This window comes from Lepus europaeus, chromosome 8 (assembly GCF_033115175.1).
Source record: "Lepus europaeus isolate LE1 chromosome 8, mLepTim1.pri, whole genome shotgun sequence".
Classification (NCBI taxonomy): Eukaryota; Metazoa; Chordata; class Mammalia; order Lagomorpha; family Leporidae; genus Lepus; species Lepus europaeus.
The window spans coordinates 84389556-84406615 of NC_084834.1; the positions used below are offsets into that span (position 1 = coordinate 84389556).

The following is a 17060-nucleotide window of genomic DNA, read 5'->3' on the forward strand; positions in this document are numbered from 1 at the left end:
ACCGGAACTCTAATATCCAGACTTAGTCTAATTGATTTTGAACCTGTATTTTATCTTTGAAATTTCAATTTTCAGGCTTATTATTCAGTCAATATTAATAATTTGGATTTGACTATGCAATACAACATAAGCTTTCTCTCTTCCAGTTACATAATTTATAAATTTGATAGGCATGATTTATTCATTTACATATATCTAGTGATAAACATTTTGAAAATATTAGAACAAAAGATAGAATCTTATGGATGACCACAAAGAGTTCCTTGCATTTCAAGAGTGAAATATTTATCAGTGCAGTTTGGTATTTTTCTGGTTCTATATCTCTCAAACTGAAGGTAAAACCCGTGGTTGTAAGTTATATGTATTAAGAATTATACAAAGCTTTAGAATACATGAAAGGCATATTTTAGACATATCCATATCATGCAAAGATTTGATTGACAGTTCTAAGAATATTAATTTTTGCTTTCAGAGTGGGGAAATACAACTAAATAATAGGCAAATTATTTCAGGTATGCTTTTTAATTTTATAGAAAATCATATTATAATTTCTGAGAGTAATTATTAGACATTTAAATATTTTTATTTTTTCCCCTAAGTCCAGATTGTTTATTATCTTGTGTTCTTAAGGAGCCCACTGGTGAAAATCGTGAGTGGCACCAATCTATTCTGACCTTTCAATAACTTCAAAAAGTTTTTCACAAGGAATTCTGTCAAGCAGCAAACAGAATTCAGCAAACAATATCTATAATAGTCTTCCAATCTACAAAACCTGTCTAAGAGGGCTGGGTTTGTAAGTGTTTATTCTTAAATTGTCTTATTTTAACTACCATCAAATCATTTATTTGACAAAATATTCAATAGCTCTCTAAATAGACATGCTTAGTATACTAAACTCTGATTGTCAGAATATCTTCTCCTTCCTTTTGAAAACTTGGAAAATATATCGATCTCATATTTTGGTCCTTTTCCCAAGTATTCCTCTAGTATTTCTAAATTATGATATTGCAATTACATCTGCTTGCCAAGCATGCTGGTTTACTCTTCTTTTATTAACTTTAACCTTACCAATTTAAATATTACTTTGTTTTTGACAGAGAAAATAAAATCCAAAGGATCTGAATGTTTCTGTTTTCTCTCCATTAGCAGACAAGCTGACATCAATTTCAGGAAGCAGTCAATGGATGACTTCTTTTTCATTCTACATATTGCTAAAAACGCTATTTCCCTTTATATTTGTCTTGCAACTTCGGCTAATCCTGGATTCAGTCTGTCTGGCACAAATTTAAGTTTGAGAAACTTGTTCTCTGTTCTTTCTAAATGTCATCTCCCTTCTATGTACATTAAAATAGGTACCAGCCCAAAGTGGTCTACATGGGCCCACTGCACCCTCTTCTGCTCTCTTAACATTGATTAACACAATTTTGTAGTTGCATTTCTGTCTTTAGAGTTCACTAGTCATATTTGCATACTTTTATGTTTTTTGAAATTTTTTAATTGCACCCATCTGAATTCTAAGGTAAAAGTCTGTCTGCAGTCATATCTATTTGTATTGTTTTTATAGATTCCAAGTTGTAAGACCGATTTCTCATAGGGAATTCCCTACTTCTAAATTATCAGTCAGTGGTATACTATTGATCAGAATTTAATCAAAAATACCAATTTATGATTTTGCTTTCTCAAAATTCAGTGAAATGAAGATTTTCATCAAGATTAGTCTATTTATCAATTGCTGTTCTTTTAGTGGAATATTTTAAATTCAAGAGCCCCACCTTCCAACCCTTAATTATATAAAGCTTCTCACATAAAAGTTTCTATTAGTTTTATTTTTATATATTAAATATTTAGCCAAATTCTATCACATGTAACAAAAATTAATATGTAACAAATCCTTGAAGAAACAGCAATTATTTAGCTTTCTTCCACCTATGAGTTTGTGGGGACTACGATAAAGATTTGGGCTAGGGAGGGAAAGGTGTTCCTCCATAGCTATAATATATCAGGTGTATTTGGGGCCACAAAAATAAAATATCTGACTTCAAGGATCTCATTAACTGAACGGAAGGACCAAGCAAAAAGGCAGATGTGCTTTAAAATACTTCATACTGTCCCTAAATGACATAGTCAATAATTTTCAAGTTTCTACTTCACTTCCTGCTACTTCTTTTGATAGGAACAGCCTTCAATATGCCATAATTATCTAAATCAAAATCTTTTATGTTTTTCTCCATTTAGAATTCTATCCTTTTTCAATTAGTTATACTCATGACATGTCAATATGCAAAAGTGGCCTATTATCAGCATATCAGTAGGCGTGGCACTGAAATCTAAACAGGCCTTCCTAAGGCTTCAGAAGTGTTTGCTTGATCATTGCTTTCTCCTTAATTCACTGAAACTCATAAATATGCACAGAGGTGCAAAGCATTGTGATACATGAGGGAGGAAATGTTAGAGAAGTACAATATAGGATTTTATGGTGCCAGATCTGGAGATGGCCCTTTTCTTAGGAGTTTAAAATCCAGTGGGGAGCAGAAAGTTCCATGGGTAATGATCCTGGAGCCATGCTGTCCATTTCAATGCTAATAAATGTGAAGAAATGGTTGGATAAATGTTATTTCATCTTAAGAAAATTCAAAGGTGTTTAACGATAGGGAGCTTGTGGGGTTCTACTGCCAAAGAAAAAGTCATTTAGGAAACTGACTGCCTTTAACTACCAAAATGCTTTGCATAGTAAAAATGTTAAGCAATAGGGTTCAAAAATATATCATGTCTTTTGGGCATCAAAAATTGATCATGACATCAATCATTGCGGGTGTCTCAGGGTTATTGTTTAAATATTCAGTAACACGCTAGCATTATCCAACAGTGATACCCTGAGACAAAATTATGAACAGTCCCACACTGAGGAGCCCCACACTAACATGACCGATTCTTCACTTCCTTTTTCTTGCCCTGTTCAACAAGACTCCCCATGGCTCCCTGCTGTGGTTGGTGTGTCTGCTTTCCATGTAACAACTGAAAGATCTGCAGTAAAAAAAAAGGGGGGGGGGGGGAAGGGATCTGATAAGGTTTTCCTCAAGAAAAAGAAATAGGCACCAAGTTGAGTACTTAAAGGGATTCTCATGAGTAAGCAACAGGGGTTTAGTGTTCTCTGCTTTGCTGTTCAGAGATTTTATTTACTTGCTTTCAATTCTTTATTGCATTCTTGATGATGAAACTTTCAGCACTATCCTATCCGAGCTGCACGGGAGTATATCACACTGTAGCACTTTTGCATTTCTGAACTGTTTTTTGGCACTGGGTCTTCAAAATAAAGACTGATCTTTTAAAAAAGAATAAATAGCTATGTCCTTTGTATGCAAAAAAGGCCTGCAAATTTAATAGCTTAAAATTTTGGAGTTTGGCACTAGGAATATCAATCACATAAGAAATGCTGTGGATGTACTTTCTTAGATAGAAATAATCTTTACTTAGTATATTTTTATTTAGCAAGAAGACTTTTTTTTTTCTATAATGGGATCAAAAAGATCAAAACCAGGTTCTTAGTATTCTCCAACAGACTTAGGAAACTGCTGGAGGAGGAGAAATCTTCAGAAATGGCAAGCAAGTACAATGCTGAATCCACTGTAACTCAGAAAGCTCTCTCAGCAATTGCCCAACAAAGCACTCTGCAGAAATACCCGGCGTGTAGTGTATACCTCCATGTTCTGAGCAAACGGGTCCTTTGGATCACACAGTGTGGAAGATATCCGATGGTTGCCACGGAAACATCGCTGACTTATATTCTGGGGGACGGGGAATGTCTGCCGAATAATTGTTAACCTTCCGATTGACCTTCTGACAAGTTCTTGTACATCCATATCATTTATTTCCTATAAGATGAGAAATGAAAGAATGACAAGTGTTTTAACCCAGTAACAGAACTACAAATTCAGTATGCTGTTATTTGGAAATGTTAAGGAATTCTGTCACATTACTATGTTTGCTTACTGCCTTCATACATATCCAAATGAAAACAACATGTGCTATTGAAATGATCCACCCATTTGGAGTTGTTGTCTATGCTTTATATTAGATACAGTAATTCCTAAATAATTCTAACCGGAGGAATTGACTTAAATATGCTTAATTAAAATAAGTTTATAATGAACTCTGTGGAAAAAGTATAGATGTGGTCAAATTTTGAAAAAGGCCACAAAATATGTTAGATTTAAAATTCATTCCTTATGATCATTATGAAATACATATTTTTTTAAAATAAAATAACACCTGGCATTAGCTTTTTCCAGTGTAATATCAGGAATCCTGTTTCGTTAGGCCTTGATGTGCCATGAAAAATGGCTTTATTCAGTAGTTAGTATCATTTCACTGGTTACCAAAAACTCTGTCTGGCAAAGAGCTGGTCACTTTTTAATTCTCTGTCATCTATTCACACAGTAAAATTAAACAGCTGTCTGTCAATTCCATTTTAAGCCCTAAAATTAACCAGAAGCATTCAAAAGTTAATTAGTATTAGTAATGCTATTATATATCTTTAATTTTTTAAATTTCATTTTAATTTTAATTACTTTTCAACAGATTTAATGTGGTTTGAGGTGCAATTCTAAGAACATAATGATATTCCCTTCCTCCCTCTGCCTCTAAGCTTCCTTCCTTCACCCTTTCTTTCTTTTAAGTTATTGAGATAACATAATTTAAATTTACATTACAGTAAAAAGGCTTACTACTTTGCCAAATAATAAATTTAATAAGCAAAAAGACTCTAGTGGGAATTCAGACAACCATTATAAACAATAATTGAATGAAAAAAAATGACCATTTCACCCATATACAGATTTGAAAGTAATCACAGATCATTAAATTTATAATAGTATAATCATTGGCTTCTCAAAGGTATAAAATAAAGTTTTACAAAACTATATTTGCAGCAATGCGCATACACACAGACATTTCTTTCTTTCTTTCTTTCTTTTGTTTTTGTTTGCTTTTTACATTTTAGTTCCCACATGTAAGGGAGAACATGTGGCACTTCTCTTTCAATTTAAAAAAAAATTTCAAAAGTTGTATAGCCAGAAACTTTCATCTAAAATTCAGTAGAGATCCAGACCACTTATTTCACAATATTAACTAAGTTGTGTTATATATGTGGCTATTTTTCCTTAGTAATGCTAAAATTTTTCAACATTATCTCAAGCAGTAAACTAGAGTAAAAATATATATTTAATAAGTGCATACTATATATTATGCAAAGTGCTTAATACAATATCAGCATCTCATTTTCTGCTGACATTGAATGACACTGACCCAGATGGTCTTTATTCTTAGTTTATAATTAAAGAGACAGGGAGATTTCACAATCTTCATTCAAAATACTTTGCATTCAAAAGATGAATTTTTAAATGACCTCAAAAGAGAGACCCTCTGAAGTAACTACACATGAAGTATACTTTTTCCTACAGGAATTATTTACATAAATATTTATGAATGAAAGGAATTGAGATTATAAAGATATATCATTTCAATACTTAATAGCCTCATGATTCTGCAAGGAACAATCAAGTCACCTCTCACCAGTAAAATACTTTAAGAGGACTATTTTCAAACCATTAAAAGGAGCGGATACTTTGTATAGGTGCCCAAAACTGAAGTTCTCAGGTGCCTAAATAACTCCAGTGTACCTGAAGACATGCCAATTTGAATTGAGTGTATTTTGTCTATTATTATTTGGGAAAGGGAAAAGAAAGTAATTTTCTGGACGGAAAATATCTGCCACCCTGAATGGGAGTAACAGACAGTTTGCCTCAAAAAAAGTTCACTTGCAATTTTAGTTTTGACACATGATCTCAAAAACAGTTTGATAGTGGTAGGAAAACTTGATCAGGCCGTTATTTTATATTTACAGAACTTTACTTCTGCATTTTGCAAGGCGTATTTCAAAAGCAGCAGCTGCAACATTACATAAACGCTGAAAGACAAGTGATCACTTAATCTGGAAGGAGATTCTTTGGAAGGAAAATAAAGACCATAAGTAAAGTTCTGTATTAAAACGTGACACCATCACACACTCTATAAGGATGTACAGTTTTAATGCTCTGAGTTTTAAGAGTAATGTTTAAACTGTAAGATTTTTTTAAATAACCATGTGAGAAACTAGCACTGTCTCCTGAGCCTCCAGCACCACCAATCTGTGCTGATACACAGAACTTTTCTGAGCTTCAAAGAAGTTTAAGACTCTGAACTATAGGGGCGGATGCTGTGGCATAGTGGGCTAAGCTTCCGCTTGTGGTGCCATATGGGCACCAGTTTGTGTCCCAGCTGCTCCTCTTCTGATCCAGCTCTCTTCTATGGCCTGGGAAAGCAGTGGAACTTGGCCCAAGTGCTTGGACCCTTGCATCCACGTAGGAGACCTGGAAGAGGCTTCTGGTTCTTGGCTTCAGATTAGCCTGGCTCCAGTCATTGTGGCTATTTGTGGAGTGAACCAGAGGATGGAAGACCTTTCTCTCTGTCTCTCCTTCTCTCTTTCCATAGTTCTACCTCTCAAATAAAAAAAAAAAATCTTAAAAAAAAGAATCTGAATTAGAAAATTATTTGTCATTCTTGTAGTCTTTATTTGATTGAATATATTTATGAATAAAATTAATGTTGTGATAAAAATGTCTTTATATGGTCTTTTTCCCTCTAATTGACTTGGCTAATCAAAAATTCATTTAATTATATATCAATAATCAATGAATAGGAGTATGTCCAAGAAAATTTGAAGATGTCCAAGAAAATTTTCACTTTCCTCTAATAGTTTCTTGGGGTGGTTTCTGAACTGTATACAACCAAAAGAGGAAGGGAACAATAAAATACTCACTGGGGATGCAGCTCAGTGCAGAAATCACCACTTCCCAGGACAAATCCTTTGGGAGAACTGAGTAAGTCCCAAATCCATGTGCTGTATCAGCTTAGGCTAAATGACTAGACATTCAGGGGAAGGAAGACTATCACCACCCTTTCACTCAGATGCCAAATTAGACCATATACACTATTCCAGAAAACTAGCTTCCTACTTCCCCTTTTCACCACCCCCTTTGTCATTCTTCTACCTCTTAGCATCTAACAAAATTCTTAGCTCATGGTAGGTCTTCAATGAGTGCTGATATTAAAACTTTTCTGGGGGCTACCGATGTGGCATGGCATGTAAAAGTGCTGCCTGCAGTGTGGGCTGTTCCACCTCTGATTTGGCTCTCTACTAATGTGCTTGGGCCCTGCACCCATGTTGCAGACAGGGAAAAAGTTCCTGGCTCTTGACTTCAGATCAGCCCAGCTCCAACCATTGTGGCAATTTGAGGACTAATCCAGCAGATGTTTGAGCTTTGTCTTTGCCTCTCTGTCTCTCTGTAACTCTGCCTTACAAGCAAATAAGTAAATCTTTTTAAAAAGTTTTTCTGAGTGAAAGAATGAAGGTCAAGATTTTATCAATTTATCTTATAAAGATTAATACCTAAAATTTTAATTCACTGGGATGTCTTAAAATATTAAACAATTCTAAATAAATTTTCATAATCATTAATCCATCTAGTATGCAGCATAGTTGGCAAATATGTTTTTTCAGGTATGCCAATAGTCTTCCTCCTTGAGCAATGACAACCTTTGATGTTTCCATGAAGCTAAATGTTAACACAAGACAATTACTCAAACTTTATGTTGAAATGATTTGGACAGCATCAACAGTAGGCCATGTACCAACAGGAAGAGGAACAGAATGGCAAGTTTCTGCTCAACAGGTTATTACTGAGCAGCTTAATTCATCACTGAATTAGATAAATGAAAACATCCATTACACATATATAGTTTTTAAACCTCAGGACAACAAAAGGAAAATCTCCCAAATCAACAACTTCCTTTTTTTAATTTTTTTTTTATTTTTTTTTTACAGGCAGAGTGGACAGTGAGAGAGAGAGACAGAGAGAAAGGTCTTCCTTTTGCCGTTGGTTCACCCCCCCAAAGACCACTGCGGCTGGTGCGCTGCAGCCGGCGCACCGCACTGATCCAATGCCAGGAGCCAGGTGCTTCCTCTTGGTCTCCCATGTTGGTGCAGGGCCCAAGCACTTGGGCCATCCTCCACTGCACTCCCTGGCCACAGCAGAGAGCTGGACTGGAAGAGGAGCAACAGGGACAGAACCCAGCGCCCCAACCAGGACTAGAACCCAGTGTGCCGGCACCGCAGGCGGAGGATTAGCCTAGTGAGCCCTGGCACCGGCCCAACAACTTCCTCTTTAATCTTGGTGATCAGCAGATGATAATGGGTTGAAGTATTTTTAAAAGAAATCAGCAAAATCAGATGAGGACATCAAAGGACAAGTTGAGTACCATCAGGGAACAGAAAGGCACATATAGCCTGATGCTTTTTATAGCTCTAAATAGTGCATATCTTCCTGTCTCAATTTCCAACTTTTTTAAAACTTAAATAAAGTACTAGTCCATCTGCTTTAGGGCCCTGAAGGGATAGCAATACTTATATGGAAAGGCTGTTCTGAGCTGATCCACTGATTGCAGGGGGAAGATAAATACCATCACTAAGTACTAACATATGATTGATTGCACCGTATGAGCTAGTACAGCCTCTCATTATTACAGCACACTTAATGCGAATGAAAAAAATATATTGTTTTCAAGTTTCTGCATCAATTTATGTCGTGATGCACAATGCCAAGTTTGATTTATAGTTGCTCTCTAAAAAACTATTGGTGCAATAAGATTAAATAAATGTTTGCAACCCATTTTAAAATTAGTAACAAAATAATAGCTGCACAAACCAAACTAGACAGATTCACGTTCTCTTTCTTCCACTGAAATGGGCACTTACATGTTTTTGGGAGTTTCTGTGTTACTTTTAGAGTTTATTTGCTTCCTAGCAAATTTGAGAAATTCCTGTTTTTTTTTTCTCTTACGGAAACTAGATTAAAATACAATTCATCTTATAAACAACTATTTAAATGAAAAGTATATAAGAACAGGTTGAGAGTCAAGTTTCTGGAGGCTATGTCAAAGAACATAAAGCAGCTGAGTGGACTCATGTGGAAATGAAATGGATGACCGTGAATAATTTTTTTCTTATGATATCTTTCCTTATGGGAGAAAATTCAGAAAATACATTCATTCTCTGACTTTGAACCTAGTTCAGTAAAACTAATAACCAGAGAATCAGCATCAGGAGGAGATGGCATACTCTGAATGAGATAGGTGACTGCAGCAGCCAGTGTCCCTGGTGAGACTGCCTGAGGTAGAACCTTGCAGACCACATGGCCTTGAATATCCACTGAAGGATGAGACACTCCACTAAGCCAGAGGCATATTTTAAAATAAAGGCCATCAGAGGAGCAAATCAACAATAGTTCCACAAATGCATGTAGAAATGCAAGATGCAAGAAAAAGGAAGACAATATGACTCTCACAAAGGAACACGACAACTTCAATAGTAGAATGTGAAGTTGAAGAGATTGATGAAATTCCTGAAAAAAATTTAAAAAGAATGATCATAGGATTACTCAAAAGCAATGAGAAGCAAATCTATGAATTAAAGAAATCAATAATGACATGAATGAATAATTTTCCTGTGATATATATATTGAAGAAAAATTAAACCAAAATATTAGAAATAAATGATTCAAGTTGTCAAATAAAAAAATACAGTAGAAAGCCTTAATCACAGATTTTGTGAGGCAGAAGAAAGAATATCCCAGCTGGGGCTGGCAAAGTGGTATAGTAGGCTAAGCCTCCACCAGCAGCACAGCATGCCCTGTGGGCACTGGTTCATGTTCTGGCTGCTCCTATTCTTATCCAGCTGTCTGCATATTGCCTGAGAAAGCAGTGGAAGATGGCTCAAGTGGTTGGGTGCCTGTATGCATGCGGTAGACTCTGAAGAAATTCTTGGCTTTTGGCTTCATATCACCCCAACTCCGGCCATTGTGGCCAATTGGGGAGTGAACCAGTGGATGGAAGACCTTTCTCCTTGTCTCTCCTTCTGTTTTTCTGTAACTCTGTTTTATAAGTAAATAAATAAAAACTTTTAAAGAAAATAATATCTGAGCCAGGGGAAAAATCTTTGGAAAATGTCAGACAAGAAAAAAAAGAAATTAGAAAAGTTAAAAACAGAGTTGGAGATTTATGAGATACTATCTGATGATTTAACATACAGGTCTTAAGAGTTCAATAAGGTGTAGAAAAAGAGCATGGAGTAGAAGGCCTATTCAGTGAAGTCCTATTCCTTTCCTAATTTGTAGAAAGAAAAGGAAACCCAACTACATTAAGCACACAGAACTCCTTAAAGACATCACCAGAAAATATCTTCACCATAAAACATTTAGTTAAAACTTCCCACCAAAAAACATAAAGAAAAGATTCTAAAATGTGCATTAGAGTTATGCCAGATTAACTTCAGAGGATGTCCAATTAGACTGACAACTGATTTCTCATCACAAACCGTATAGGCTAGGAGAGAATGGAGGCATAGTACCAGACTTCAAAAAAAAAACACTGACAATCCAGAATACTGTATCCTACAACGCTCCTATTTGTGAATAAAGACCATTAATAACAAACAGAAATTGAAGGATTTGCCACTACTTGTCAAGCATTACAAATGATACTTAAGTATGTGCTACACACAGAAACACAGAAAGATAGGCATCATTATGAAAGAATATGAAGGCAGAAAAACTAGTAATAAAAGAACAAAGGAAATATAAAGTAAACAATAGAAATATTTATGGAAAAATGGAAGGGCAAAGTCATTACTTATTAATAAGAACCTTGAATGTAAATGGTCTACATTCTCAAATTACAAGATAAATACTGGCTGATTGGATTAAAAAAATCTATTTGTTGCCTGCAAGAAATACATCTCACCAACAAAGATATATGCAGAGGAGTAGTTATCTTACTATCAGACAAAATAGACTTTATCACAAATATCGTTAAAAGGAACAAAGAGGGACATTACGTAATGATTAAAAGCTCAATTCAATAAGAAGTTGTGAATATCCTAAATGTACATGCATCCAATGCCAGAGTGCCTGGCTATTTAAAAAAAAATGGTGATGGATCTAAAGTGAGACACAGATTCAAATACAGTAATAATGGGGAACTTCAAATCCCACTTTCATCAGTGGACAGATCATCTAGACAAAATGTCAACAGAGAAACAGTAGAACTAATCTGCACTATGGAACAAATGGACCTAACTGATACCTACAGGATTTAATTGCACCCTTGCAGAATACACATTCTTCTCATTAGTACATAGAACTGTCTCTAGAATAGACCATATGCTGGTCCATAAAGCAAGTCTCAGCAAATTAAAAAAAAAAAAAAAAGGAATCATACCATGCATCTTCTCTAACCACAATGGAATGAGATTAACAACAGAAGCAACCCAGAAAATGTGCAAACCCGTGGAGACTGAACAACATGCTCCTAAATGAACAGTGGATTATAGAAGAAATCAAATGGGAAATAAAATATTCCTGGGAATTAATGAAAATGACAACACAACATATAAAAACCTATGTGATACGGCAAAAGCAGTGTTGAGAAGGAAGTTTATAGCAATAAGTACCAACATCAAGAAATTGGAAAGACATCAAATAAAAGACCTAGCAATGCAGTTCAAGGTTCTAGAAAAACAGGAACAAACCAAAACCAAAATTAGTAGGAGGAAATAAATAGTTATAGAAGAAATAAACAAAATTAAAATAAAAATATCAGTAAAATTAAGAACTGGTTTCTTGAAAAAATAAACAAAATTGATAAATATTGGCCAACAAACTAAAAAAATAAAAGTTAGGAGAATGAAATTAATAAAATCAGAGATAAAAAAGGAACTGTTACAATGGATACCACAGAAATAAAAATGAATCATCATGAATTAATCATACAGCTATATGCCAACAAATTTGAAAATCTAGAAAAAAATGATAGATTTATGGACACATAAAATCTACCAAAATTGAGTCATGAAAACATAGAAAGCCTAAATAGTCCATTAAGCAAAATAGAGACTAATCAGTCATAAAGACCCTCCAAACAAAGAAAAGCCCAGGACCAGAGACTTCACTACAAAATTCTACCAAACTATTAAATAAGAAGTAGTTCCAATTCTTCTCAAACTATTCAAAATAATTGAAAGGAAGGGGATCCTCCGCAAATCCCTTTCGTGAGCCAGTGTCTCCTTAATTCCAAAACCAGAAAAAGATGCAACAAAGAGAGAACTATAGACCACTATCCCTGATGAACATAGACACAAAAATTCTCAACAAAATAGTAGCTAATCAAATCCAACAACACATCAGAAAGATCATTCATTCAGATCAAGTGGGATTTATCCCTGATATGCAAGAATAGTTCAACATATGTACATCAATAAATGTGACACATCACATTGACAAATTGAAGAATAAGAGCCATATGATTATCTCAATAGGTGCAGAGAAGGCATTAGATAAAATACAACATCCTTTCATGATAAAAACCTGAAGCAAACTGGGTATCTAAGGAACATACATCAACACAATCAAGGCAATAGATGACAAACCCAAGCCAGCATCATAATGAATGGGGAAAAGCTGGAAGCATTTACACTAAGATCCAGAACCAGATAAGGATGTCCACTTTTATCATTGCTATTCAATATAGTTCTGAAAGTTTTAGCCAGAGTCTTTATGCAAGAATGGAAATCAAAGGGATACACATTGTAAAGGAAGAAATCGAATTATCCTTATTTGCAGATGACATAATCCTATATATAGGGAAACCAAAAGACTCCACTAAGAAACTATTGATAGTTTAGTAAAGTTGCAGATATAAAATCAACACACAAAGATAGTCTTTTTATACATAGACAATGCCATGGCCAAGAAAGAACTTGTAATGTCAGTACCATTCACAATACTCACAAAAAATTTAATATTTTGAAATAAATTTTTCCAAAGAGGTGAAGATCTCTGTGATGAAAATTATAAAACTTTGAAGAAATAAATAGAAGACACAAAAAATAGAGAAATCTTCCATGTTCACAGATTAGAAGAATTAATATCATTGAAAGGAATTTATAGATTCACGGTGATCCCAATCATAATATTAAATGACATTTTTTCAGATCTAGAAGAAACAATGCTATAATACAAAAGGAAATACAAGAGACCCTAAATATTTAAGGCAATCATAAAAATCAAAAACTAAGTCAGCGGCATCACAATACCAGTTTTCAAGATATACCACCAGGCAGTTTTAATCAAATCATCCTGGTACTGGCACAAAAATAGACTTGTAGACCAATGGAACAGAATAGAAACACCAGAAGTTAATCCACACATCTACAACCAACTAATCCTTGACCAAGGAGCTGAAGTCAATCCCAGCAACTAATGATGCTGGGAAAATTGTATCTATACATGCAAAAATATTACACAAGACCTCTACTTTATACCTTATACAAAAATCAATTCATAAGGGATGATGGATCTAAGTCTATGACCTGATAACATCAAATTACTAGAGGAGAACATTGGGGCAACTCTGCAAGATATTGTCACAGGCAAAAACTTCTTGGAAAAGACCCCAGAAACACAAGAATAAAAGAAAAATATACAAATGAGATTACATCAAACTAAAAAGCTTCCATACTGCAAAGGAAACACTCAACAAAGTTAAAAGGCAACTGATAGAATGGGAGAAATTATTTGCAAACTTTGCAACTGATAAGGGTTTAATATCCAGTATCTAGAAAGAGCTCAAGAAACTCAACGACAACAAAATCAAAAATCTAGTTAAGAAAAGACTTGAACAGGTATTTCTCAAAGGATGAAATTCAAATGGCCAACAGACACAAAAAAAATGCTCAGGATTACTAGCCATCAGAGAAGTGCAAATGAAAACTGCAATGAAGTTTCACCTCACCCCAGTTAGAATGATTATGATACAGAAATCAACATACAATAAATGCAGGTAAGGATGTTGGGGGGAGATACCCTAATACACTGTTGGTGGGAAAGTAAACTAACATAACCATTGTGGAACACAGTATGGAGATTCCTCAGAAATCTGAAAACAGATCTACCATATTGCTTAGCCATCCTACTCTTGGGAATTTACCCAAACAAAATGAAATCAGCATATGAAAGAATTATCTGTACCCACATGTTTATTGTTGCCCAATTCAGAATAGTTAAGACATGGAATCAACCCAAATGTCCATCAACCTATGGCTGAATAAAGAAAATAATGTGTTTTATATACACTATGGAATACTACTCAGCTGTAAAAAAGAATGAAATCCTGCCGGCGCCGTGGCTTAACAGGCTAACCCTCTGCCTTGTGGTGCCGGCACACCGGGTTCTAGTCCTGGTGGGGTGCCAGATTCTATCCCGGTTGCCCCTCTTCCAGGCCAGCTCTCTGCTATGGCCCAGGAAGGCAATGGAGGATGGCCCAAGTCCTTGGGCCCTGCACCCACATGGGAGACCAGGAGAAGCACCTGGCTCCTGGCTTCGGATCAGCACGATGTGCCAGCTGCAGCGGCCATTGGAGGGTGAACCAACGGAAAAAGGAAGACCTTTCTCTCTGTCTCTCTCTCTCACTATCCACTCTGCCTGTCAAAAAAAAAGAAAAAAAAAAAAAGAATGAAATCCTAGCTTTTGCAACAAAATGGATAAAATTGGTAACCATTATACTTAGTGAAATAAGCCAGTCCCCAAAAAACAAATATCATATGTTTTCTCTGATTTGTGGTAACTAATAGGCTACCAAAACATGTAATATATATGAGCAAAATTCACATTTTCAGATCTGATTATTGCTTATAGCTCTTGTCTCTACTGTTGAGGAATAGTGTTTTTTGTTTTTTCTTCTAACTATTTGTTGAATTCTTTACTTAGAGGAGAGTTAAGCTAAGGATTACAAACAAAATAAAGTGAAATTATGTCATTGTCAAAATTAGAAGAAAGAATAATAAAGGAATGAAAAAGGAGAGTGGGAGCATGGGCAGGAAGGAGAGTAGGGTGGGAAGTATCACTATGCTCCTAAGTCTTGTATAAATGAAATACATGAAATTTGTTCACCTTTATATAAAAAGTTATTTTTAAACAGGTTTCCCTTTAGGTGCTCAGTTAGTTGTCGCTGATCAGGGAAAACAAATGATATTTGTCTCTTTGGGACTGGTTTAATTCACTCATCATGATGTTTTCCAGATTCCTCCATCTTGTTGCAAATGACCAGATTTCATTGTTTTTGACTGCTGTATAGTATTCTATAGAGTACATGTCCCATAATTTCTTTATCCAGTCTACTGTTGATGGGCATTTTGATTGAAGTGAAATGGACACTATGAGAAACAGTGACTTGATCAGCTCTTGTCCTGACTGTTGATGTACAGTGTAATGCCTTATCCATTTTAGTATTTTTTTTGTTCTAGCACTAGTGGTTGAACTATGTAATTAACACACAATTATTCTTAGGTGTTGAAATTTTAACTGAAAATTGATCCCTGTTAAGTATAAGAGTGGGAAAAAGAGAGGGAGGAGATGCACAATTTGGGACATGCTCAATCGGATTTGCCCCAAATAGTGGAGTTAGAAACATGCCAGGGGATTCCAATACAATCCCATCAAGGTGGCATGTACCAATGCCATCTCACTAGTCCAGCTGATCATCTTCAGTTCACAATTGATCACACTGATAAGTCTAAGAGTCAAAGGGATCACAGAAACAAGAGTAGTGTCTGCGAATACTAACTGATAGAATCAAAAAGGGAGAGAATGATCCAACATGGGAAGTGGGATACACAGCAGACTCATAGAATGGCAGATGTCCTAAATAGCACTCTGGCCTCAGAATCAGCCCTTAAGACATTCGGATCTGGCTGACCAGCCCATGAGAGTATTGTAGGCATGGAAAGCCAAGACACTCTGGAGAAAAAAAAAAAAAAACCCTAACTGAAAGATCTCTGTGAGTGGAAAGAACGGGGCCATCAACGAAGGAGGTACCTTTCTCTGAAGGGAGGAGAGAACTTCTACTTTGACTATGACCCTGTCGGAATAAGATCGAAGTCGGCAAACCCTAAAGGCTTCCATAGCCTTGGCAACTCATGACTAGAGCCTAGGGAGATTACTGACGCCATAAACAAGAGTGTTAAATTGTTAAATCAACAACAGGAGTCACTGTGTACTTACTTCTCATGTGGGATCTGTCCTTAATGTGTTGTCCAATGTGAATTAATGCTATAACTAGTACTGAAACAGTATTTTTACACTTTGTGTTTCTGTGTGGGTGCAAACTGTTGAAATCTTTACTTATTATATACTAAACTGATCTTCTGTATATAAAGAGAATTGAAAATGAATCTTGATGTGAATGGAAGGGGAAAGGGAGCGGGAAAGGGGAGGGTTGTGGGTGTGAGGGAAGTTATGGGGTGGGGGGAAAGCCATTGTAATCCATAAGCTGTACTTTGGAAATTTATATTCATTAAATAAAAGTTTAAAAAAAATAAAAAAATTATTTAAAAAAAATAGCATTTAGGATGCCCACATCCCTTCCCCCCAAAATAATAAAATGAGTAATTCTTTAAAGTAAAATAAAACAGATAAAAATTAAAAAATAATAACCTATGTAAATGGTGTAGGTTTTAAACATAGCAAGTATTAGAAAGTATTAGATTGCCCAGAAGAAATAATTTCCTTTGTTCAAGGACTAGAAAGCATGGCTGTGGGTACAAAGGAGAATAGTTTAGGTGTAGATATAGGTATAGAGATGAGATGATGGTGTAGGTGAAGCTGTGATTATGAAAGTTTGTAGCAGAAATCCCAAGTTTGAAGGGTGAAAAAAAGAATTGAGATCTTTTATATAGTTTTCTAAAGTTCTGACATTTTAGTGAGTTATATATTAGATTGCTTTGTTTTTACAACAGAATAGTGACCCAAATTATGAAACAACCACTTAAAGACAGTATTTTCTCTTCCTAATTTTTTATGAAGCAAGGTTTAACAATAAGATCAATAGATAGTATCACAATATGCATGAGAGAT

The 17060-nt window shown here is 35.2% G+C and overlaps 1 protein-coding gene across 2 annotated transcripts in view; it reads right to left on the bottom strand.

Moving 5' to 3' along the window:
- Positions 1-17060, bottom strand: part of GRID2 (glutamate ionotropic receptor delta type subunit 2) — a 1547682-nt gene that overhangs the window by 603238 nt on the left and 927384 nt on the right. For both annotated transcript variants that reach the window (XM_062199157.1, XM_062199156.1), the window contains one exon: positions 3699-3872. In XM_062199157.1, coding sequence (XP_062055141.1) covers positions 3699-3872 — 174 coding nt within the window. The remainder of the gene's footprint in view (positions 1-3698; positions 3873-17060) is intronic.